The following is a 27,534-nucleotide window of genomic DNA, read 5'->3' as shown; positions in this document are numbered from 1 at the left end:
AAATATCAAATGTGCCTAAGGTGTTCAATAATCTATACCAACTTTAAAATGCGTAACTAGAGAACCAGAATAGCCTACTCTTCATAACTTGTTTAACGTTACTGTCTCGGAAGTAATTATAGGTGTGATTGAGGTAACAAAATATTTCATACTTAAAAGCAAAATGTTTTACGGTATATATATTACACTCTAAACTATACAGAATTTCCATAGCTGAAACACAAGAGGTGTATAAAACGATGCCTAAAGAGCAGACTAGTACTTGGCTGGTACAACACGAACAGGTGCTGCGGTCTGGTACTTCATCATGTTGCATAGATGCAAGTAGAGCATGTCTTCAGCTGGGAAAAATGCAACCAGGATCCAGCCCAAAATAGCACCAATGTTCCGAGATAGATTTAAACACTTCCACACAACTAGATTGCCAGCTATGTCCTGCAATATACAAATTGATAGTCACTCTGTATTAGTTTAAATAAATAAATAGCACTAAGTACCAAAACAATATAAATAGTACAGCAAATTAACATTCCAACGTCTTTCACATTAATTTATCATACAAAAGATACAGAGTGATTTATATAGAACTGACACATTTCTTTCATTAATTGTTTCAAAACGAATTGTGCTAGCGACAACTTATTATATCTAAAATGTAGAGGAATTTTGGGAGATTATTTACCTCTATAGCAAATGTTGAAAATGTCCTCCATCCTGCATAAGGCACAACTCAACACGTCGTTCCATGTTACTGGCCACTCGTTGGAGGACTCTGTTGTCAATAGCTTGAATCTCCGGTGTGATGTTGTGCTTCAGATCGTCCAATGTCTGGGGACGTGTGGCGTAAACCCTGTCTTTTAAGTAACCCCATAGAAAGAAGTCCGGCGTTGTCAAAGCCGGAGATCTCGGTGGCCACACGTTCCTGGAAATTATTCGGTCGTCAAAGAAACTTCCAATTAGTTCCATGGATTCATTTGATGTATGGCATGTAGCGCCATCTTGCTGAAAATATCCTGTCTCCTGCGACAAACGTCTTAATGATTTTTTGGGTGACTGCTCCAGTCGTGCTCTTACGTCAACAACAACCGTGGGAAGCCTAGATGAACGATGCTTGCCCTTTTCACTCACCAGAGATCCAGTTGTTTCCAATTTGTTTACCAGTCCCAGTATTGTGTTTCTTTTGGGAGGATTGCGAACACCAAATTCTCTCTGGTATGCCCTTTGAGTAGCTGTAATTGAATTCGTAATCCAGTATTGCTTCACAAAGAAGAGTCGTTGATTTAATGTGTACTGCATTTTCACGTTGACACAAAATGTCGAAAACAGCTGCCAACAATAGGAATAAAACATAAACATCTGCGCATCTAGTGACAAGGAATCGAAACTCCAGAACATTCTGCTTAATTTGGTGCTAAAATTGGGTCAGTGCTGCCAACAATAGGAATAAAACATAAACATCTGCGCACCTAGTGACAAGGAATCGAAACTCCAGAACATTCTGCTTAATTTGGTGCTAAAATTGGGTCAATGAATGAATTTCCAACGGAATAATTAAAGAAAGAAATGTGTCAGTTCTATATAAATCACTCTGTACATGGCTCGTTATTATAATTTGAAGATTTTTCTTTAAAAACTCACATATTACGCATGCAAGAGTGCCCTTGAAATGTGCAAAATATGCCCAGAAACTTACACTAAAATTTTTTACATGTAACATAGACAATGAACAATATCTACAAATAAACTGTGCATTTTAAACCGTAATTTTATACAATAAGTAAATAAATTAATGTATCCAGTTTAATTAATCAAGTTTTCTAAAATAATATTACTAAACTGATATTACATACCGACTCTTGCTCAATTGAGAGGCCTTTTGGAGAGAGAGCAAACCAGTCATCCCATTTTGTGGTTACAAAAGTCAAAATAAGTGTGATGAAGTAGACAAGAAAAACCAGGATGGTGGAAAAGTGATAGTAGAATAAATCAGTCAGATGATTCACATCCATGTGCTTCATGTCACATCTGTCGACAAAACAAATCACCATTACTGTAAATGATTTGCACATTTTATTACAATTCAATATATAAGTCTGCCAGGTACAATGTATGGACAGTAATTTATTTAAAGAAATGAAATAAACATATAGTATAGTAATAAAATTACATTCATCTCCTATTTCACAATACAATGGTTTTTTATACAGAGAGATCATTGATAATACGAGAGTAGTCAACTGTTGCTGCTGCTGCTGCCACTAGTAATATCTCTGACTCACACAAATACAGATGTACAGTCACATACAATGCACGTGGAAGCTATTTTTTAACCTATAACTTACATAATTTTAATAACAATGAAGAAGAAATAATTTAGAGACTTGGCAAAATAATCATATACAGTGTGTCTGAATACAGGTGCTTAAAGTGTAGAGATTCTATATATATTATTTTAATGTACCGAAGTACATATGATGTTTCCATGCAGATATTCCGCGTCATCATACGATGAAAGAGTAATGGAATGGAGAAAAATTCTCTCCGGTGCCGGGATTTGAACCCAGGTTTTCAGCTCTACGTGCTGATGCTTTATTCACTAAGCCACACCGGATACCCACCCCGGCATCGGACAGGATCGTCTCAGTTTAAGTTCCAACTCCAATATCATATGTACTTCGGAACATTAAAATAATATATATGATATGCGTAAATCACTTCGTGATTTAAGACTGCGCTTATTCCGTCGGATCCCGGCCAACTAGCCACTCATAACAAGTGCACCTCAGCACATGTGTGGACTTCAGTCCTACATTCATAGACATCTATGACGTAGTGTAGAGGGCAGCCACTAGAGGGAACCCAAGAGTTGGAATTTAAACTGAGATGATTCTGTCCGACGCCGGGGTGGGTATCCGTTATGGCTTAGTGGATAAAGCATCAGCATGTACAGCTGAAAACCCGGGTTCAAATCCCGGCACCAGAGAGAATTTTTCTCCGTTCCATTACTCTTTCATCATAGAGATTCTAACTTCAATAATTTTCGAGGACTTCACTGCAATCTTGCCTGAATATCAGCCAACTTTTCTTCTGTCAATACATTTCAACAGTCCACGGAAAGAATATACCAAGTCATTTTTTTTTATTAATTTTTTTTTTGGTGCCGTCTGCTAGTTCATAAAGTAAACTACCTTTGTAGTAATTCAGAATGGCATAAAGCCTGCACTGTAACATGGTAACTTAAACTAAATGATATGTAAATTAGTAATGTCTTAGCAATGTATTAAAGTTAAAAAATGCTCCCTGAAAAATTTAAGAAAAGTAACTTAGAATGTTCTTTTCATTGACTTTTTTTTTTTCGTCCAATACAAAATTCTTATATGCCATTTTCAAATGAGCATTCATGGTTCTTTATTTCAAATCAACACATAACAGCGAATGTCGATATTTGTGCCCTGCCAGTGAATTCGTTGCTAACTCTAAAATATTATACAAGGTGTTCTTCCAGCAAAATGTGACTGTTTTCAGAACACTACTGTTTCTAGCAATTTTGTGCTTTGGAGGAAATAAATATTGGTTGCTAAGTGATTTTCAAAAATGCCATTTCTACTGTGAGGGTAGGGAATTATGTTATGGCTAACTGGACTGAGGTGTTTGAGAATAAGGTTCTTAGGAAAATATTTGGGGCTAAGAGGGATGAAGTTACAGGAGAATGGAGAAAGTTACACAATGCAGAACTGCACGCATTGTATTTTTCACCTGGCATAATTAGGAACATTAAATACAGACGTTTGAGATGGGCAGGACATGTAGCACGTATGGGCGAATCCAGAAATGTATATAGAGTGTTAGTTGGGAGGTCGGAGGGAAAAAGACCTTTGGGGAGGCCGAGACGTAGATGGGAAGATAATATTAAAATGGATTTGAGGGAGGTAGGATATGATGGTAGAGACTGGATTAATCTTGCTCAGGATAGGGACCAATGGCGGGCTTATGTGAGGGCAGCAATGAACCTACGGGTTCCTTAAAAGCCAGTAAGTAAGTAACTGGACTGTGGCAGAACGTGTATTTGCAGTAACAGCATATATTGAGCCTAAATGTTAAAAATGTTATGTTTTATTTAACATGCTCACAACTGCCGAGGTTATATCAGCATCGCCGATGTGCCAGAATTTTGTCCCACAGTAGTTTTTTTACATGCCAGTAAATCTACTGACATGAGCCTGTCGCATAGTACATTATAGTATCCCTGATGCTACTCCCAACCCCCAACATTGAATCACATGAAATCTATTTCACTTAATAACACTGTTTCACTGTTGTTGAAGTTTCGTGTTTTCTGCATTTCTTTCTTCCTAGCGCATGTAGGATATACACTTAAATGGCCACTTGCATTGCCATTCCATGGTCATGTGAAACCTCATCATTTTTGTGTACATCCTGTATTTGTTTCTAGGTTATCTGTTTAATCCCTGCAAATGGTGTGCACAATAGGCAAAAGGCTATTTTGAATCGCCCTAAAGAATAAGTAGAAAAAGAAATAAACTCACCTGTCCATAATAGAAATGAAGCAGAGGATTGCAAGTATGTGGAATAATGTCTGATACACTCTTGCATAACTTGTGTACATTTCAACGAAGTTTATGTCCTTGCTGAAGGCATTCCCTGCTCCATATACCTGCGCACAAAATATTTAATGTAACTATCCATAACCATCATCATAAATCTGCTTAGACATATGCTGGTCACAAGAAGAACAAAAATAAAGATGTATTTCGTGATTATTTTCTTCACCATGTAATGCCATACACTCATAAATAATCTTAATTAGCAAAAATCTTATACACGGCATTATGGTGAAATAAGACTGATGATGATGATGATGATGATGATGATGATGATGATGATCAGCCCTACAGATTATAGTCCTAGAAGGACTGTTAAGGTCCACAAAAGTTTCAGCCCATTTCTTCATTGGACGTCCAGTTGATCTCCTGCCTCTAGGTTGGTAATGCAGAATTGCAGGAGGGATTCTAGTCCTAGACATATGCCTCACATGCTGATGCCAGTTATCTTGATAGTGACATGTCTGCTAGTATAGGCTAGAGTTCATTTCAAGTTCCTTTAATATGATGATGACGATGATCATAATGACAATAATAATAATAATAATAATAATAATAATAATAATAATAATAATTGTAGCCTTAGTAAACGAGCCTTGCTGTTACTTATCTCAATTTTATATGAAAGTGGGATTTAAGAAGAAAATTGTACACAAAACAATCAATCTCACATTTATTTTCAATCTCAAACTTCAGCATATAACATGCGATAATATTAATTGCTATTTTATACTTCTTCTCATATCCGACAATAGGTACAATTTCTCGTGAAAAACAACTGAATAGACTACAGTGGACTATAGTGGACTTTATGTTATCAGCAAACAGCTGGATACATTAAGAAGATTGATTGATTGATTGATTGATTGATTGATTGATTGATTGATTGATTGATTGATTGATTGATTGATTGATTGACAATAGGTACAAGATTATACTCTGAAAAAAAATTTCACTATCTACAGTAAACATGATAACTTTATACGTTCATCAACAAATTCTTCAAATTTGCTTTAAGTCCTTAATTGTCAATATATCAAATAAAATGAGCTCACATTTATTGAATATACTCCTAGCTAAATTGTATCACATTACGTAACATAACAGTAAACCACACTGTTTACTAACATTCACACACACACTGGTAGTTTACTGATATAAATGTTTTATAAAACCCAATTATCAATGGTTCTGTAGGCCATTGTACAGAATAACATAATTCCAGGTTACAGTACTTCTCAAATCACATCTTCAAAACTAATATAACTTATTTCTCTAAAATACTTTTTTTGAAATCATCCTTTTATCGCAGAAATGAAGATTTTTCACAGAAACAGCCATTTATCGCGAAAATTCGCCATAAATTTACTCATTCATTCATTCATTTATTTTATTCCATAGATCTTACATGAGCAATGAAGCTTTAAGATGTGGAACATGTCAACATTTTACAATATTACAATTACAATTTTTACAAATTTTTATAGTTTTACAATTTAGTAATTTTCTACAATTTTTACAATTTTGTACAATTTTTTTTTTACATTTTTTTTTACATTTTGGCGAGATGTAGTGAGATGAGATGAGGTCCGAGAATTCGCCAAAATATTACCCGGCATTTGCCTTTTCGGTGGGGGAAACCTCGGAAAAACCCAACCAGGTAATCAAATCAAAGTGGGTAATCAAATCAAAGGGGTTGATGCCAAGGACTCGCCATAGACCATCCGGCTTCAGTCCCACTATCTTAAACATTGGTGGCTCATAACCAATTTTTTGGGAAGGCTCAAACAATTCGGAAAAATTAATATTTTTCTGCATTACTAAACATACCTTCCTGGCTTCGAGTCTGAATTAAAGTCACAATCTCCTCTAAGGAAACATCAGTCAACACCGCATCCATCAAAATCTCATCAGCAGCAGTCAAAAGTCAAGCAAATTATCGTTACGGTGTATGATTATCAAGGTGTTATTGCTATTGGTCTTGTTGCTACTGATATACCAATCACTGTAGATTACTACTCACACTTTTTACATAAGAAATTACGCCCAAAAATTGCCTGAATCGAAAACAGCTACTGAAGTCTGAAATCCTGCTTCTCCAGGATAATGCAAGACCCCATGTCGGCAAGCCAGTGAAGAATGTATTGACTGATTACCAATTGGGAAGCACTCTCTCACCCACCCTACAGTCCAGACATGAGTCCACCTGATTACAACCTTTTCCCCAAACTGAAGAATCAATTTCGGAGTCTGCGTTTTACCATGTTAAATTACCTGAACACAGCTGTAACTCAATGCATCTGAGAATTAAACAGCATCCAACTGTAACCACAACATTGAGAAACTCCATGGGGATTATTTTGAACGATGTTGATATAGTAAGTAGATTGAAAAAAGGAACAGATGCATTATAGGACCCATCCCGAGTATTCCATAGTATCGATTATATATTGTATAGTTTCTATCATTATATCAAGTATGCCATCTTAACAAAACTAAAGCATACTACAAACGTGTATCATTTAATGAAACCAACAACAATGAAATTAAGCGCATATTAGTCACCTTTCTTTACAATATATTATATTTTATTCAAAATAAAGTTAAAGAAACAAACCAAAGCTAAACTTAAAACTTAAAATATTTTACCACAAATTCAATATGGTCCACGTAAAATACTAATTTTACTCCATTTATGCTGCATTTTTAGTCCTAGGAAAATACCAGTGTTTCCAAAAACACATTTTTACTAGTATTTTCCCTGGACCAAAAATTTTAAATAAAAAATTGTTGTAAACATTGTCATGGAGATGTTCTGTTTCATTTTCTTCATTATCCAAGTGATTTCACAAAGTACTGCGATACGGCGTTCATGTGTTCATCATTTATTACCTTGTAATTTCCAATGACATCTCCACACGAGTGCATCTCATTTACTTTTACATTTCTTCAAACTCATCCTGGAATTACATGTTTCGCAGAACGTACAGTACCACAATCACATAAAAAACCATAGAACATATCTGTATTCATGGATAAGGCAAGTAAAAACGTTCTCTTTATAATTCCATAATTTCAAATTCTAGGCTTACATTTTAAGCCAACAGGAAGAATTTTGATATTTAACTATAGCATTCGAAATTGCCGCCATGATTAAAATCAAACTAATTTACTACAATATTCGTTGGTTGGCAACATAATAAAACGATATATATCGATAATTTAATTGATCGAAATGCTACTTCCGTTGATCTTTTTTTCTGGCTTTGCATATTCTTAGATTTAGGGTGGGTCCTATAATGCATCTGTTTCTGAAAAAATAAAATGTATGGCAATTCAGTAACTCTGTGCATCATTTCTGGGATCATTTATGTAGTTAAAACAAAACAACAAATGTGTTAGAAACTATTTCTTTCATAAGTAAGATTCATGCTAAGTGTTACTCACCACTATGATGTGGAGTAGGGCCATCCCACCCAGCAACCCGTGACACAATGTATACAACGGTCGACAGCATTTTTGTATAAGTATGGCAAGTTCAAGAGGTGATCCAACAGATCTGGAATATTCTGCATCCACAAGACCCTCCTCGGGGTAATTGATGGGCTGGAACATCTTAATCCGCGGTGTTGTTGCAAATCCATTCTTACGTTCTACATATACTTTGTCTGCAGGCAGGCTGGCTGGGGCCTGCACCGGCTCCACCACTGAACAGTCACCTGACAATGTGAATACATGTAAGTCCTCTCAACTGATTTTGTGGAATATTAAAATGTGTTCTCCCCACAGTCCTTATTGGTCATTGGTCTTGTAAGTGGAGTACGAACGAGTTATCTGACAAGGGGAGTCCACCAGAGTGCTGCATTGGAGTTAAATCGCTCGTTTGAACTCGGTCGAGTGTCGCACCCTCGAGTGAGATACGATCGATCGTGATACGCTCGTAATAAATGTCTTATCTTGTATGGAAGGCGACAGATAAGATACACATATGTTTTGCTCACACGGTAAAAATACGGCTTTATTTTCTGCGTTTATGCCAAACATTTAATGGAACAGTCAATGGAACATACCAAAACAGGAACATGAAGTTATAAATAAAATAGTATGAAAAACTTCGATATACAGTTATTATTGCTAATTAATAATTATTCAATATTTGATTTACCACATATATAATATGATAGGTCCATACATAGTGTTCCGCGTATATACTGCGACAATGTAGAAACGTTTTACAAAATATTATTGATATAGCAGTAGATTAATAACAATATTAGTACAGAGATAACGTCACAGAAAATATAATAAAACGAATAATCATGCTGCACAACTGTTACAGACGCAAAGATTGATATACTAATTATTAGAGATTATTATTATTATTATTATTACTAGAAAACTTGATACAGTTCTTGCATTATCGTGATTGTGTTCTCAGTTTATAATAATCACATTTACATCCACTAACATCTATCAGATGTGGGAAAAACAAAATCACTCCTGTGTGGGGGGAAAAAAAACATTTACCTACAACATTTATATTACATTTTAAAGCAAGTTTTGTAGTTGTCCTATGGAGAGGTTAGTTAAACACTGCAAAGTTTTGAAATGATAAACATCTATGATGTTACTACACAGTTCATCACTGTAACAAGAACGAATGTCTAATGCTCGGCTTATACCGTTCGAGGATTTATCGCTCGTGATAATTTTACCCATCATGCATGTGTGCTACCTATCGGATTATGCTATGAACTACTTGGCGCTCGAGCGAAAACGTCCAATGCAGACCTCTGGAGTCCACAGTTTTCTGAAAACCGATTTTGTTCAATTTTCATGAGGTCAGTATATAAAGATGAAAACACACTCATCCGAAATGCCATTGTTTCGCTTGCTAAGGACAGTGAAATAAAGACCAGTTTAGATACCAGTCATGGATAAAAACAATTTATTCATCAATATTTCACCATATGCGCAATTCCTTACCTATGTCCAATCTAAGAGGTTCATCTACCATGTCATCGCCCAGCTCTTCAAGAACAGCTGTGATGTATGTCTTAGGCGTCTGCATGTTCACACGTTGCTTGCTGTCACTGGGCTTACGTCTGGAACGTCTTTTCTTACGGGCAGACTTTTGTAGTGATCCTCCTGCCTCTGGTTCCGAAACTGCTTGCATATCGTCATCCTGGCTTCCCTCTAAAGCAGGATTATCTTCTACCAGTTCTATGTTCCCTTCTATTTCTACTGGCTGTTTTCTCACTTTCCTGCGCTTTTTCTGCTTATTGCTTGGCCTTCCATTCTCATCCATAGTTCTTTATACCAGTAATGGAAAGCCAGTCCAATTAAAAATTTTCCGTATTCCAAATGGAACTATTACCTAATTAGAATATAGAGAGCAAATAATGTACCAGTTCATAAAATAACACCTAAAACAATATATACAAACAAATAATTAAGCTTAGCTCACTAAAAAGAACGATTCTGATACCTCCTTTTGTAATTCAACAACTGGAGCTTATCATAAATAGGATTTTGCTTACTTCACCATGGCAACCCTCCCCACTGCTGCACATCTATGAAACAAAAGCACATCACCTCGTCAAGAACACAAAAAGAGAGCCTGTACTCTGCTCTTAGCCTATCTTTACCTTTTGATAAATTTTCTTAATGTTTTTTAGTAGGTTATTTTACGACGCTTTATCAACATCTTAGGTTATTTAGCGTCCGAATGAGATGAAAGTGATAATGCCGGTGAAACGAGTCCGAGGTCCAACACCGAAAGTTATCCAGCATTTGCTCATATTGGGTTGAGGGAAAACCCCGGAAAAACCTCAACCAGTTAACTTGCCCCAACCGGCATCGAACCCGGGTCATCTGGTTTCGCGGCCAGACTCGCTCTCTGTGATCAGTAAGGAAACGCACGGAAATGAGATGAATGTGCTGCTCCTCCTTACCGCCTACCTCAAGCGATCCCGCCTGCCCGCATATACGATACATATGTCTCGACTAGAACCAAAGGGTGTAAATACATTCGCACCTTAACGTGGTAACGCTATAGTAAAGAAATACCTGTAACCATTGGAAGTTTACCGCATAAGAGGTTGAAGTCTACTACCCCAGTAGTCAGCAAATTTCATCCTAAGTAGTACCTTCACGAGAGAGAATATCTTGCACTCAATGAATGTCTCGCTGAAATTCTCCACATCGAAAACCCCCACAACAACTTTGTCACTTCCCTAGTTCTGACAGGAGTTTCATGCTTCATGTGGACCAAGGGGCTAGAATAGCCCTCTTGATGTGGACTATCGAAAACGGTAGTGGGAAATGTCTAAAGAATCCCCTACCGAAGAAGGTCAGAGAGTTTCTCTCTATTTATGTCTGGTATTTGCACAATATGATTAAATTATGTACAGTTTATTACACTCGAACTCCACGCATTCAAAACACATCGCCATAGTTGTTTACCAACACTCACTTCAGTGTCGCCAACACAAGAAATTGAAGTATGCTAAATCAAACGAAAAATAGCTTAAATAGTAGGTCTACTGTAGTGAATAGGATAAACAGCTGTATTTATTTAAACTTTGGTTTTAATAATACTTTTTATAATGCGCTTTCCACGTCCTCAGGTCTTGAATAACCGACGAAATTGAAAACACACTTTTTTTTTTTTTCACATGCCTCTTTGATAGCCTCTCCCATCTAAAGCCATCATTTCTACGACTCTTCCACTAACCTCTGTAGGCTTATTCATGTAGAAAATGTCACGGAACTAACGTCTAGTTCTTTTAAAATATCCTACTTTCGTTTCTTGGCCCAAATTGTGTACAGTATATATAGTTACTTTAACAATCTCATTAACCGCTATTCTATATCTCCTGCCAGAAATCCACAGGCAAATTTCCTTCCTTATGCACTACTTGATTTCAATTATCTGTATTTATCCTGCGTTATAGATTTCACATTCCAGATTATATATTAAGAATATGTTTGAAACATTTCACAGAAATCCGATATACTGTACTGTCTATTTTATATTTGTATTGCTAAATGGCACCTCAACAGCTGTTATGAGTTTCCCTCACTTGCCTCATGCTGTGTACGCTGGCTAAGATCAATGCCTGAGGTAACAATAAGATAAAACAAGACAAGCAAAAGAAAACTGGACTCACTGAGATCCAAAAGAAGTTAAGTTCTTAGTTGTATTTCCGGCGAGAATTTATGTGAAGATAGTGTAAATGCAATGAATGTTTCTTGGTTTACTATGCAACAGCCATTGTTTAAGTTTCTTATGTATACTAATTCTGCCTGACAGGCAATATACAGAGAATTTTCCTGGTGTCGGCCTGTAGTGCATGATCTTGTTACGAAACTGAAACTGAAAGTGCAAAAGGAAAAAGCATAGAAGGCAGCAATATATTTTTACCCTAAGCAATATAACAATATGAGTGAAGATTTAAAAAAAAAATCTATGTATTTCAATTTTATTTTTGATATAATAACTATTTGTAATAATGAGTGACTGTTTCAAAACATTCTTATGTGACCATGTTGTGAGCCACAGGGCAGAAGCTGGTAGCACAGTGGGGGACTGTGAAAAGTGTCACTTCATAGTTAGAAAATAAAACAGATGTATTCCCCGAATTTAATCAATCAACAGTAGGTGTATAACAATCCAACCATGAAGATAAATAGACATAAATATTTCTTAATTCAGTGATTTTAACTTCAAAAATATAAAACTGAAAACTGTCTAGAATAATATTGTAAATCACTTTGCAGTTTTTAAGCTTATTTCATAGTGACATTGTTACAGTACTAAATAAGATATTGTCAGGGCCATATTGATATTATCCTAAGTATTCACATCATTTACACAAGAATTTGTTTGCCAACCAAATAAGAGACCTTTTATAATATAATTATGACAGAATCGAGAAGAACGCTGTAAGACATCAAACATAAGAACAGATAGTTCCTGGGAAATATCTTTTGGTAGTCACGTTACAGTATATTAAACATTAATAATAGGCAATCAAGATGAAGACCTTAACTAAAAGAAGAAAAATAATACACCCAAAGCTACACTACACATTAGAAATTGAAAACAACAAATCCATAAATTTTCTAGACATCACAATAACAAAAGTAGACAATAAACACACATTCAAAGTATACAGAAAACCCACAACAACACACATACACAACACATCCAACCACCCCACACATCACAAACAAGCTGCATTCCGAACAATGGTACACAGACTACTCAACATACCAATGAACCAACAGGATTACAACGAAGAACTAAACACAATCAAATACATAGCACAAGAAAACGGATACAACCCCAACATAATAGACAACATAATATGTAAGACAAAACAAAACCACAAAAAACAGAAGAATACAACACAAACACAAGAACACAAAAAATACATCACACTAACATAGGCCTACGAAAACAAAAACACATAAAATTGCAACCTCATTCAAGAAATTAATCTACAACATCGCATATACAACAAACAACACTCTACAAACACATCTCAACACACAAACAACATAAACAAACAAATACAACCACACAGGCGTATATAAACTCAAATGTAACACCTGCATCAACTTCTACATAGGACAGACAGGCAGATCATTTCAAACACGTTACAAACAACACATCACAGCCATAACAAAATTACAAAACACCTCCACATATGCACAACACATCACAAATGCCAACCACACCTACAGAGACATCAACACAGACATGGAAATACTGCATATCCAACCAAAAGCCAGAAACTCAACACACTAGAACAATATGAAATATGCAGACACACAAAAACACACCCCAACAATATTCTCAACACACAACTCAATTTCAAAACACATAAACTCTTTGACCCTACACTTCAAACACACCCACACAGGAAACAAGAGGTGCCAAGACCAACAACGACCAGTTCTGAAGATGACCGAAAATAGGTCGAAACATGTTAACAAGGTACGTTAATAATATTTAACACAAGAAAGTTTTTATCATACTTATTCCGAAGTGATACAGTGTTAAAAGTTGTGTAATCAAGATGTAAAATAAAAACGATAAACATGCAAATTCGAAACAACACAGCAGAACAAGTGGACAGCTATATAAACCTGGGATGTGCTAAAAGTAGTAGCATGAGCTGCTACCAGGATAGCAATGGCAAAGAGAACTTTTAATAGAAAAAGGACCTATGGAAAAAGAACTAAGTGCTTTGTGTGAAATGTGGCATTGCATGGGGCAGAAACATGGACATTACGACGAAGTGAACAGAAACGACTGAAAGCATTTGAAACATGGAGAAGAATGGAACATGTGAAATGGACAGACAAAATAAGAAATTAAACTGTGCCAGAAAGAGTGGGTGAATAAAGAAGACAAAGAGGAAGGTGGAAAAGAGGGGAGGTTTGGAGAATGCTGAGTTTGCTGTGAAAGACCTGCCCTTGGCAAAAAGCTGTGAATGAAAGAATGAAAAGATAAAACAATAAACAATCAGTGTAACCCTCAATTTTGCTTAACTGAAACCTGGCTTGACCGGAATGGAGTAAAAATACGTAATATATTTTTGGACCATAACACAAGCTACCGTCTTGTTCTCAACCCACAACAAGGGTGCAAGTAACTTGATTTATGTTTAGTGGCAACCAATGGGTGTACGTTGGTCCCATCAAGTGAAAGTTATCCATAATTTTAGAACATTTTTTTCCTCACTTGACTGAAGAACAAATGCGTAGTGTGTTTCAGCAAGTCAGGGTTACAGCTCACACAGCTCGGACTTCATTGCGTGCAATTGCTGACAGTCTTTGGCGACAGAATAATTAGTGAAGGGTTGTGGCCCGCTCGATCCCCAGACCTAATTTTCTCCAATTTTTATTTGTGGAGCACTTCAAAAGGCAGAGTGTAAATCAAATCTGGGAACATACGAGAAGAATATCCAACATTTCACAAGTAGAACTGCAATTTGCGAATTAAAATTTGTTACTTAACATATTTCTTGAAGCACAAGGAGAACAATTTCAACAGCTTGTATATGTGTCTGCATTACGTCGATCTGCTGACCATCGACAGCATGGGGACTTGTGTGTCAGCAGGCGAGTGGTGTGTCTATGGCCACAGCGCTGCTGAAAGCGAGCCAGGGTATAATGATGGCTGTGTAATGAAATGTGGATTAATATTTTGGATCAAATCATCTGATGCCAAGCATATTTTTGTCTTAAAAAAGAAAGCACTAATGATAGGTATGCATAAAAGGACACCATACAAAAAGATTTTCCAAAATTTAGAATATCCTCTGCTTGAGGTTCTGGCTGATATGTACATCTTTTATCAGGCAATACATCTCACTTGACGATGTGTGTCAGAGTTAGAACAATTGTTTGTATGTATCTGAAGTCTATCTAGTGTAATATGTAGCTAGCCGGCGATGTATGCAATGGATGGGGAAAGGAACTGGCTACCCTACCCCATTATCTACTGGACTACTTGCCTCATAAGTCGTGCTTTCTTGTTATCACTTGTGAGGTTCAGATCTGTTTCGGACAGTTGACTAAAAACATCTCAAAGCTATTATCTTAGTTGTAATCCTTCTTCCTCGTGTCAGCAGATGTCCTGCAGCAACAATGTTATAAGCCTAAATTCATAAATAGGCATATTGGAGCAACAGTAACAAATATAAATGATATTTGGAAAGAAATTAAACGCAGAATAAATATGGGAAATGCCTGTTATTATTCGGTTGAGAAGCTTTTGTCATCTAGTCTGCTGTCAAAAAATCTGAAAGTTAGAATTTATAAAAGTTATATTACCGGTGGTTCTGTATGGTTGTGAAACTTGGACTCTCACTTTGAGAGAAGAACAGAGATTAAGGGTGTTTAAGAATAAGATTCTTAGGAAAATATTTGGGGCTAAGAGGGATGAAGTTATAGGAGAACGGAGAAAGTTACAGAACTGCACGCATTGTATTCTTTACGTGACATAATTAGGAACATTAAATCCAGACGTTTGAAATGGGCAGGCATGTAGCACGTATGGGCGAATCCAGAAATGCATGCAGTATTAGTTGGGAGACTGCAGGGAAAAAGATCTTTGGAGAGGCCGAGACGTAGATGGAAGAATATTAAAATGGATTTGAGGGAGGTGGGATATGAGCTAGAGACTGGATTAATCTTGCACAGGATAGGGACTGATGGCGGGCTTATGTGAGGGTGGCAATGAACCTCCAGGTTCCTTAAAAGCCGTAAGTAGCTACAATTAGAAATTAGATTAAGACCTAGAAATAAGATTGACAAAGCCATGATTTGTAAAAATGTATTATTAATGAACTACTACTACAATGCTGTGATGCAAGATTTAAGGAATAGGTATGGCACCTATAATAAATTCAATGAAATATAAAAAAATTGAAATTTTGGAAGGGGGGTAGCACCTCTCCCTCAAGTAGCCTACGTCTTTATACTGTACGTGAATGAATTTGCTGCCCAAGGTTTGGAGAAAAATGTGGAAACAAGAATATTTAAGTTACGTTTTATGGTCCATAACTCAAAAATTATGTAATAGGTCTACCTACCGAAAACATTAGCTCAGTTCAACGATTACTTGTCAAATGTGTTTATTACTAGTAGAGATTGGCATTTGCTTCGTATTACCCCATGACAGTAGACAGTGGGTGACAGTGCCATCATCCCGAATTCTTTACGAAAGAAGTTTAAATTTTCTGTTATTGTAATACTTAAATTAACACATATAAATAAATATTAAAAATAAATAGGACCGCGGGTAACAGTCACAGACGGTATATGGACTGAACCTATTAATGGCAAATAAATTGTACTCTTTCATTCCGAAACCATAACCTCACTTTATTCTATTATGTACAAACACATTAACAGAAAGTATTCGACTTTGTGTGTGGAAGCCCTCATTACATCAGCGGTGGAAATAATACTGTGATAATAATCCGAAAGTCATAAACTATTTACACAACTTTACATGCCTTTCAATCGATAGTTCAATCTTTGTTTTCACTATCATCTGTCTTCAACGTCCTTTTGTCAGGAAGTAGCAATGGTTTTATATAATAAGTTCCTATATGCACCGCTATAACAGCAAGGACGATTATTTTTCCAGCTCTTATTCTTGATGCCCACGCTGAGGTCATCTTGATTACAGCCTGTCTTGATCAGTTATTTCTCAAATTTCCGTAGCTTGCAGATTTTCACTTTACTGTAGCATGCACAATCACACCATTAACATTACAGTCTCAAGTTTGAAGTAAATGCATCAACTTCGCCACAAATGATTAAAATTTCTGCTCGAATCTAACCATAGGCGTAAGATTCGATCGAACTGTAAAACTCATTAGCGCTTATCTGATTCGAGACTGGAGAACTACAAACATAATCAGCGTATCACGTATCAAAGCCAAGCGATGACAAAGGTAGTAGGTTCGATACTCTATTCGCTGTAATCCGTCCAATTTGACCTACAGTAGAGTGCCGGTCTTGTCCCTCACCGAGTATTATGTGCATCATCATTTCCTGGCGCTATGGTAAAAAATGGCAGAATTTCACATGTTTACCGTAACAAGACTGAGCCACAGCCGAATGCTAATGTTATTAGTAGTTTGGCATTAATCACTCTAACTTCTATGATCACGCCCAAAGACACCATTGCTACGGATACGAGGACGCCAAAACTGCGTATAAAATTAGCCGTACCACACGGCTTTTCTCAGAAATATCTCGGCATCGAGAAAAGCTATAGTTTGATTTGTAATCGCGAGTTTTGCAATATTAAAGCGACAATAGACACTTACGACACATTTTGAGTGAACCATAGTGAATAATTTGAGCTAGAATAAATTCCTTAATGTCGCATAATATTTGCATGCCCTTCATTATTTTTATCACGGACTTATCTCCATTTGCAAACGGTAAACCGAAACAAAAAATAAAACATTCAAATAAACAAAATTGCAGTTTTATTCCTAAAACTAGGTGACGTATTTTACATGGTCATGCAACCTATCCCTGATACAGCACATATTTTATTTACTTTAATATCAGTGATCTACTCATATGTGAAGTCTGAACCAACTAAATGTAAAGGAAAAGTATGAAAAAAAAAAAAAAGATTTAAATATTTTCACGAAAAAATACGCTTTCAGCATTCCTGATATCGAAAAGATCAATTTCGGCATGCTATACAGTGGAAGGGAACCTATTACATTAATTGTATGAAATGTAATGCGTTGCAACACTGTAACGATCCTTGAGGTCTCCACTCAGCCAGACTTGCAAGAGAACGTAAAGCAAATCGTCTAAGCTCACCCCCACTGTGAAGCAATGACCTCAAAAAGCCTTACAGCGTTGCAACACATTACATTTCGTACTGTCAAAACTATTGATGTATTAAAAAAACTTATTTCACAAAACTTGTTCGCAATGACTTCATCTATTACCGTACCTCCGTGACTTAATGTAATAGGTCCCCTTTCATCCTGTATATGTCTACAGCAGTATATAGTTAGAGCATTTCTCCTTAGGTAACTATTTAACAGATATTATTCATGTGCCAGTATCCAAGAGTCTATTCGATTAGAAACTACATAATTAGTATGATATACTGTATACAGCTTACCAGGGGTCTGCTAATATTTAACAAGGGGCTCGCAAAAAAAATAAATAATGAAGTTTACACAAAGCATGTACAACTTATTTTCCATACATTCTATATGGTTTAAATCACTACCAATAATAATAATAATAATAATATAATAATAGTACCTACCAGCACCTTTAAAATAGAATCCAAATTTCAATTTCGTTCACTGTGGTACACATTCAAGTGTCCATAGCGAGGCAATGATAAAGACACTGCATTGCTTTCTTTCAAAGGTTTACCGATAATTTTAAGTCATTAAACCTCTTTCAACTTCTGCACTGCTAAATGGTATAGTAATAGAATTCGCGTATTTTGGGCTCTGGCTCTAAAATTGTTGCCAAAGGCGCATCTGTTTCCAAGACTATATAAAAAAAAAAACCCACTGAAAACAAAGAAGCTTTCATTGCTTGAAGCAGTAGTAAATTTAACACTGCGAAAGAATGGTTTGCAGACCAAGACAAACTTTTCTTTAACATTTAGAAATGCTTCATGTAGGGTTGCCAGGTCTTATGTTTTTCCCGTAAGTTGTATGCTTTTTAGTTCATTTTTACGTCTTGTTTTTATTTTTCCCGGAAGATGCTTTCTTCCATTTATTTACTTTTCTTTACTTCAAATATTATATTCCCTTTAATTTTCCATGAAGACTTAAAAAATACGAGTATATAACACGTGTGCTTTCAGACACAGACCTAATTAATGTTGCATTCTAGGTGCCATAAAGAGGTTTTCTGTCCTACAGCTAATAGGAAAGTCTTCAGACAGTGCATTTATTTACATGCGGAGTCTTCTTGTATGGAATGAAGATTATACTCATATGATTTTCAGATATTTTCAATAAATTCATTTATTCCTGGAAACTTGTACTTACCTTGCAGGAAAGAAACAGCGCAATTATGTCCTTTTTATATGACATATTACCAGATATTTATGTCAAAGGATCAGTGGCGTAGCGTCAATTTAAGCTAAAAAGCTTAGCTTCCCCAGTTAATAATAATTTCATAACAAACTGCAGTTTATGGAGAAAATTATTTATTAATTTTAATAGAATTTATATTTACGCGTTAAATATTGTGATGCGGCAGCTCAGGATGATTTGTGATGCAGCAGTAAACAAGACGCCTGCACACACCAGCTTCCAAGCAGACTGGTTTCTTCTGTGTAATCCATCCCGCAGATTTTCCATCCCTTTCTAACTAAACTACCCTAGTCGTAAGGCTCGCAAGAAGCTAGCTTTAACATTTAAAATAAGTAATTTCCGAGTTATCCCTTTTCGTCAGTTGTGTTCAGTTGAAATGTTAGTGTGCATTGTGGCTGATATAATAAATAATGAGTGAAATAACAGTTCCTGACACTAATTTACTTGAATTTTTTTACGACAATTGTATTATCAAGACTGACTTACGAACAAAAGTGTGATTTAAAAAACAAATGACCGACTCCCTTGCTGTCAATGAAGGACACAACCAAAAGACAGACGCATACTTATGTAATGATACTAATATTGTGATTTCTCCAAGTATGACAGGGAGTGAGCTAATGTTATACGTATACGTGTCTATTTGTTAGAGATATGTGTAAACTGTGAAATCATATTTTACTACATACCATTTGAGGTCATGCCTTATTGGTGTCACGAGGTTCCAACCAATCTTCGACTGCTGACTTGACATTGACTACTATTTATTTTAAGACTATATTTTTGTAATACGTTTTCTCATATTGTATGAAAGACAACTTGAGTTAGCTTCCCCTGCTCAAAATTTCATGCTACGCCACTGCAAAGGATAGGAAACAACCAGGTCTTGATTTCAGGATGAGGGATTGCAGTGCAACTCTACATTCAATATGCCAAAATTAAATATATTTGCAATTGTACGACGTTGTTTTCATGTATATAGGATTCCCATCACAAAATACTGAATTCTTACTTCATACATAATCTTAAAAGAACAAAATATTTTAAATTGTGCTAGTACATCATAATTTATATAATTAATTATAAATCCGAGCTAGTGGAATGGACATAAAAATAAAAGATCTAACAAATTTTTTTTTTATTACATAGAGCTAAAACCAAATCTAAGAAACACAATTTACATAATTATCATTTCCTGATCGTCTGGTCTCCCCAGACTAGTCATAAAGTACACATATTGTCAAGTTGTCAATTTACTGAAATGTTCAAGTAACAGGCTAGCAATACACATGATACTTTGTCCAAGTAGAGGGAAGCATTATTCCTGACAATGTGTAAGCATCTTGGCCAATGCCTTGCCACACCTGAGATACCAAAATGGCGCGTGTTTCACTTTATGTGCTATTTTACAAAATGCCAATCACGCTCTTAATAATACTTTGTCCTTGAATAGTTCAATCAAGATGGTTCATGCTGAGTTACACACTCGAGATGAGATAAATGCTATTAGATGTGCAGTAAGTGTGCTAGATAATGTATTACACTACATAGTTATGTACAACAAATTTAGAGGCCTTATGGAGTTTAGACTAGTCTATGAGCAGAAACTAGGTTCCATACAGAGGAGGAAGTAAAGAAAGTTCCAAGATTATATACAGGGTGTATCTAAATTGGTGTAAAATATTTCGGGGACGTGTTCCTAACATCAAAACAATTAAAAAAGTTAATAAGAACATGGGTCCGAAAACCATTCGTTAGGGAGTTATTAAAGGATTTGTCCCTTCATTGACCGCTGATTGTTTGGTGGTTTTTTGTGAAGAAAATGTATTCTGTGAGTGAACAGAACGAAATGATTTGAATCATTTAATTGATGATGTGCTCTGGACGTCATCCAACGAATGTGTTTTAACACGATGCTGCTCCAGCTCATTTCAGGCTGATAGTTAGTAATTTTTTTAATGATCGATTTCCCCAAAGATGTATTGGTTGAAGGGGATTCATTGCATGGCCTGCTCGATCGCCTGATTTGAATCCAATGGATTTCTTCGTCTGGGGACATTTAAAGTTCCTTGTTTATGAGACTCCTGTAATTAATGTTGATATTCTGAGGGCGTATCCAAATGGATTTCACGAAATACGAAACACTCCAGGAATTTTCAACAGAGTACGCCAGAACATGTAACGCAGGTTTAGGGGACACATCGAAGCAGGAGGAAGCCTCTCCGAGCAATTTTTGTAACATTAAATTTTGTCTTGTAACTCTGAAATAAATTATTTTAAGACCAATGTTCATATGAACTTTTTGTAATGTTTTGGTGTTAGGAACATGTCCCCGAGATATCTGACACCAATTTAGATGCACCCTGTATATATCGAGGGAAATTATATAAATTTTGAATACCCATTATGGAAGCAATTGTTAGGAAAACTAGTTTATAAGGACACATTTTAAAAATACATCAAAAGAGGGAAGGATTCACCAAATCAGAAACTCCCTGGTACGATGTCCATCATAACTTCATCATTCACAGATATATACTGCCAGCTCTCCTGTATCCAGCCTGGACTAGTGACGTTGTCAAGAGGTGAAAACACCCTAAACCTGACAATACTACCAACAGAGTCGTGGGGATGGAGATAAGGTGACCAACTCTCCTGTATTTTCCGAGAACTCCCAAATTTTAGATAATTTTTTTGGATGCTCCCGGCTGTAGAAATTGAAATAGTGGCGAGAGACCTGAAGAAAGATGGGAAAGTATAGTGAAGTAAATTGCCAATATACTACTTAGTAAAAAAAAAAAAAAAGAATAATCTTACAGATGTCGTGGCAATAAGTGATTGTAGTCAGACTTAACGTGGATAATCAAAAGATAATAAAGAACGTAGAATGGTATGAAGAACCCTTGTAACAAAACAGTGCCATACGTGCTGAATGATAGATAGAAATTCGTAGGAATAGTAGAGAAATAGAAAGGAGATAGTGCTGATATTAGATTAGAGATTACAATTAGGGATGGACAGAGTGTACAATAGTGTAGGAATAAATTTAGTATGAAGAGATGTGAAGAAAAAAATGAACTGATATGTAGAGAGGAGAAAATTTATATAGTGATGATAGACTAAAAAACAGGAATGTGAAGGTCCATCACAACTAAATTGTAAGGGTCCTTTGATAAATATATCATATCAGAAGAATTGTGAATGGATGACCATCAAGAGTTCTTAAAAAATACTGCTTAGTTCAGCATATCTGTTGATTCATTATTTCGATATACAGTATAACTTACGAGAACTACGTATGTAATATCTTTCCATTTTTCATAACAATCTAAAAAAATAAATAGCATTTTATTCTATAGTAACAGAATGTAGAATAACAGGAAGCATTACAGATAACCACAAGCCCAGGCAGCCATCCACTGTAAACCACTGGTAAATTTCGGAACACCTTTTAATAATCCTAGATTCTTCTAATAGACTAGTCTGTGTATTGAAGCCTGCAAGGTTCATTTTAGGTCCCGAGGAACAACAGAAGTGGGCTCTATTTTCTTCTAAGTTGTATGAACCTGGCAATAACACAATCTTAGTGCACATCTCAATTTCTAGTGCAATGGCAGGGCACTGGAAAGTTAACAATTCATACAAAGCTACTATTTCAATTATTTTTGCCATTACTAATCTTTCTTATTTAACATTTCCCAAGCATCATCGTCCCATTTGCTGTTCCAGTCATTGGCTTTCTCTTCTGCCAAATCTATTAACAAACCTTCTTTCGCACTTCCTGTCTTCTTCTTACCTCTCTTCGTGGATGAACCGTTCCCTCTACCTGGTGGGGAGGTATCTGAAGGCTTACCAGAATCCCAACTTCCCCATTCATTAGGAGACTTTGAACCGCTTGATGGCCTTCAAATACAACATAAAAATATAATGGTCAACGGAAATTATACGAGAAAAGAATAATACATTATAATTCTAAGAAAATTAAGTACATGAAAATTAAACTGGAATTTTGACTAAAAAAACTCTATATAGGGTATGATGAAAGAGTAATGGAATGGAGAAAAATTCTCTCCGGCGCCGGGATTTGAACCCGGGTTTTCAGCTCTACGTGCTGATGCTTTATCCACTAAGCCACACTGGATACCCACCCCGGCACCGGACAGAATCGTCTCAGTTTAAGTTCCAACTCTTGGGTTCCCTCTAGTGGCCGTCCTCTGCACTACGTCATAGATGTCTATGAACGTAGGACTGAAGTCCACACATGTGCTGAGGTGCACTCGTTATGAGTGACTAGTTATGAGTGACTAGTTGGCTGGGATCCGACGGGGTGGGTATCCGATGTGGCTTAGTGGATAAAGCATCAGCACGTAAAGCTGAAAACCCAGGTTCAAATCCCGGCGCCGGAGAGAATTTTTCTCCGTTCCATTACTCTTTCATCGTATGATGACGCAGAATATCTGCATGGAAATATCATATGTACTTCGGTACATTAAAATAATATATATGATATGCGTAAATCACTTCATGATTTAAGACTGCGCTTATTCCGTCGGATCCCGGCCAACTAGTCACTCATAACGAGTGCACCTCAGCACATGTGTGGACTTCAGTCCTAGGTTCATAGATATCTATGACGTAGTGCAGAGGGCAGCCACTAGAGGGAAACCAAGAGTTGGAACTTAAACTGAGACGATTCTGTCCAGCACCGGGGTGGGTATCCGGTGTAGTTTAGTGGATAAAGCATCAGCACGTAGAGCTGAAAACACAGGTTCAAATCCCGGCGCCGGAGAGAATTTTTCTCCGTTCCATTACTCTTTCATCATATGATGACGCAGAATATCTGCATGGAAATATCATATGTACTTCGGTACATTAAAATAATATATATCTATATAGGGTGTTTTAACAAACTTATGTAAATCATAACGTGTTCAGGACTACACACAGAACTCCATAAATAATACACTGAAGCTGTTAATGAGCTCATGTCCAAACTTCCCCTCAAATTGTATACACAAGATTTTCGCAGCATATCGATAAGTATGTAGTGGAACACGAAAAAGTATCCAAGTTCCAAGTGTTCATTATTGGGCTTCATTTTACTCATTGAATAGTAAATGAAGTACCAAATAATTAACAAATTTTTATGCACGCTCATTAAATGGCAACCAAAGTAAATAATACGAATGCAAATAAAAATATAAATATAACCAAGCTATCAAAACGAGAAACTCAGAAGCACATCTGACAAGGAAAGGAATATGCAAAAAGGAAGACAGTGTTGTACTTCAATAACGAATGCAACTTCATATGTGACTATCACTTTTCATTTATTCAGTGTTCAACTTGTGGTAATACACAATTTCTGATAGTCTCAATATATAATGCATCTTGATTCGAAACACACTATAGTGAAAACATGCACTGCATGTTATGACAATAGGCCGTAGTTGTAATATACACACCTGTATTGGTCAACTAATGTTTGCTTCTTAGTTATATATTTTATAATCATTATTATTATTATTATTATTATTATTATTATTATTATTATTATTATCACAGGGCTGCCAAGTGTCAGCTTCAGCATTTTCTAAGGTTTGTCAGCTTGTCAGCACGCAAATATAAATATGTATAGAGCTAATTACTTAGAAAATTCAGAATTGTTTATTGATTTGACATGTAAACAGCTTCGCAGAAAGCAAATAGATAATGAATGTATTGGAAAAGGTCAAGCCAATACTTTCTTGTGAAGGCTTTCTTTCCTACTTACATCAAAGTATTTTTAAGTATATTTTCCATTCAATGATGAAGTTTGTAATAGTGCATTTCCAATGTAAATAAATGGGAAGTAATGAAGTAACTTTGACCAAGTTCAGTGTTTTTGCAATAGATATAAAGATGGTCTACACTTTTCAGATGATAATATATGAATTGATTGTATGATCAGCTTAATAATAATAATAATAATAATAATAATAATAATAATAATAATAATAATAATAATAATAATAATAATAATAATAACAATAATATTAATAATAATCCGTGGCGCTACAGCTAGTGAAGGGCCTAGACCGACCAGCCGGCTGCTGGCCTCACGCCCACATGCCGAAGCAGAGGTGGACGATCATCCAACCGGAATGGAGGTATCGTGTGGTTAGCACGATGATCCCCCCAGCCGTTATAGCTGGTATTTGCAACTGGATTTCGCTACCTATTGTAGCTCCTCAAGTGCATCACGATGCTGGGTGAGCACCGGTCTCATACACTGGCCGAAATTTCATGAGAAAATTTCTTTCCCCATGAGGACTTGAACCAGCGCGCATTCTGTAACGCGAGTCCTAGGCAGGATGCCTTAGACCGCGACGTATGATCAGCTTATGCTTTACAAATGTGAACAGAAGAATCTAACACACAGTTCCGATTTTGAGAAAGTGTGAAACAATCTTTACAAAGAATCCAACTGTACTAGCATCCAAAGTATGACAAGTTATGCAAAGTTGTACAATTTGTTATGACATTACCACACAGTAATGCAACAGAAGAGAGTTTTAGTTTGAACAAATAAAATAAAACTCAATTTCGTTTCTCAATGAAGATGGACATTACTCTCTCTTACATTGTACGTTGCAAATTAAACTATGAGGGAAAGTGCCATGAAGAAATGTTTGACAAAAAATATTTTAATAAAGCCAGATGTGCCACTCAAAGAGTATAATAAAAATAATTCATAGTAATCTGGCTGTTTATGTTTTGTGTTTCTCATTTTCAAAGCTGAATAATTAGTTACTATATGTATGATAATGTATTTATTTATAATTTTTCTTATGAAAATAATAATTAGTAGTATCAGCTTTTTTGAACATGATTTCCAGCTTATTTCAGAATTTTAACTTGGCAGCCCGATTATTATAATTATCATCATCATCATCATTATTATTATTACTATTATTATTATTATTATTACTACTACTACTACTACTACTACTACTACTACTACTACTACTACTACTACTACTACTACTACTACTACTACTACTACTGCTGCTACTACTATTACAGTGAAAGTTGTCTGTAATGGAACCTGTAATGGAAACCTGTCCATAAAGGAATTGTTTCGTGGTCCCATGAATTAAGTGATAAAATGCTACATAATACGAGTTAATTTTGCGGAAAATGGAAAGAAACCATAAGTACACTGGAAAATAAATATTTTGCTTTTACCTCTTGACAACATCATATTGCCATCAGCCAACATTTAAAACAAGCAATTAAAGTTTCAAAATATATTCTGCAGTCATGGAGATGGTAAATGATGGATTTGTCATAGCAGAACATACTTCCAGCATCATTAGGGATATTCAGGTTTTTTCACTAACAAAGAATGATTCTAAACTAATATTGCTTGTAGAGCGTGAAAGTGAATTAGATGGGCGAGCACATCAGAAACTTCCTCAAGGAGCACTTTCGCTAACTTACAGAAAGATGTAAAATGCATTTCAAATTGATATTCATAATAAATCATAATTATTTACATTTATTATTATGTTCAAATCAAGTTATATTTTAGTTTATTTTACTTTGACTTTAAAACGTCGTGTTTTTTTTTTTTACGTAAATATATCTATGCTCAAGGATCACTCAAGACAAAGTGTACAACACAAAAATGAATTTCCAGGAAAACTACTTTCATTTTTAGATGCACCTTATAGAACGGAGCATTTTATACACCAATAAATATGGTATATTGTCACTTATTCCATCATTTTTCTTATTGGAAATACTGGAACTGTGACCCACTAAATTTCATCATTACCACTCATGATACAGGCCAATGAAAACGTTAAAATGGCAGCTGTGGTTCGATTTGTATCATTTCACTCAATATTCATCTATAAAGGTGTGTTTACATGATGCCAGTTTGATAATAGTTGTAGTTGCCAGCAGCTACTGGACAGATGATTGGACTGGCCATGTTGTTTACACAGTGCCAGCTACTGGACAAAAAGTAGACCAGCTCAACTGGCTTGATCTGTTGTCCACTGTTTATTATGCTGTATTTAGGAGTAAATACATTCCACCACTTTTCAGAGTCCCTGAATGCCAGTGGGCAGAGAAAACAAAAATGTCTGTACTCACTGGCATATCCAGCTGGTTGATGTGTTTACACAGGAACAATAGCTGAAATCCAGTTACCAGACACCTCAACTGAGGGATCCCAGACATCCCGTGTTTAGGAATTTTTGCCTGGTGTCCCAACAAAATCCAACAGGGATACTAAATGTCTC

At 35.9% G+C, this 27,534-nt stretch overlaps 2 protein-coding genes across 11 annotated transcripts in view; both read right to left on the bottom strand.

Annotated features, from left to right (window-relative positions):
- Positions 1-164: 164 nt before the first annotated feature.
- On the bottom strand, positions 165-17,338 carry LOC138713366 (transmembrane protein 237B). Of its 8 annotated transcripts, XR_011335969.1 has the most exons (7): positions 10,692-12,029; positions 9,609-9,999; positions 8,070-8,341; positions 4,548-4,675; positions 1,851-2,025; positions 683-922; positions 306-435 (listed from the first exon to the last, which is right to left on the bottom strand). XR_011335969.1 is itself a non-coding variant. In XM_069845758.1 (6 exons), exons 2-6 carry the CDS (start codon positions 9,928-9,930, stop codon positions 256-258), a joined length of 1,077 nt encoding a protein of 358 aa, XP_069701859.1. In that variant the 5' UTR covers positions 9,931-9,999; positions 16,658-17,338; the 3' UTR covers positions 165-255. The 8 variants fall into 8 exon arrangements, 7 of the variants coding, with proteins under 7 accessions (XP_069701859.1, XP_069701798.1, XP_069701558.1 ...); XM_069845758.1 differs by lacking the exons at positions 683-922; positions 10,692-12,029 and adding an exon at positions 16,658-17,338 and having other exon boundaries at positions 165-435; XM_069845697.1 differs by lacking the exons at positions 683-922; positions 10,692-12,029 and adding an exon at positions 15,152-15,285 and having other exon boundaries at positions 165-435.
- Positions 17,339-20,166: 2,828 nt separating this feature from the next.
- The window catches only part of ArfGAP1 (ADP-ribosylation factor GTPase-activating protein 1), a 51,738-nt gene continuing 44,370 nt past the window's right edge, over positions 20,167-27,534 (bottom strand). For all 3 annotated transcript variants that reach the window (XM_069845143.1, XM_069845057.1, XM_069844964.1), the window contains one exon: positions 20,167-23,146. In XM_069845143.1, the coding sequence (XP_069701244.1) occupies positions 22,918-23,146 (229 nt within the window). In that variant the 3' untranslated portion in view covers positions 20,167-22,917. The remainder of the gene's footprint in view (positions 23,147-27,534) is intronic.

The sequence above is a fragment of the Periplaneta americana genome, chromosome 1, assembly GCF_040183065.1.
Source record: "Periplaneta americana isolate PAMFEO1 chromosome 1, P.americana_PAMFEO1_priV1, whole genome shotgun sequence".
Classification (NCBI taxonomy): Eukaryota; Metazoa; Arthropoda; class Insecta; order Blattodea; family Blattidae; genus Periplaneta; species Periplaneta americana.
The sequence above is the reverse complement of the archived record's forward strand: the minus strand, read 5'-3'. Positions and strand labels throughout refer to the sequence as shown.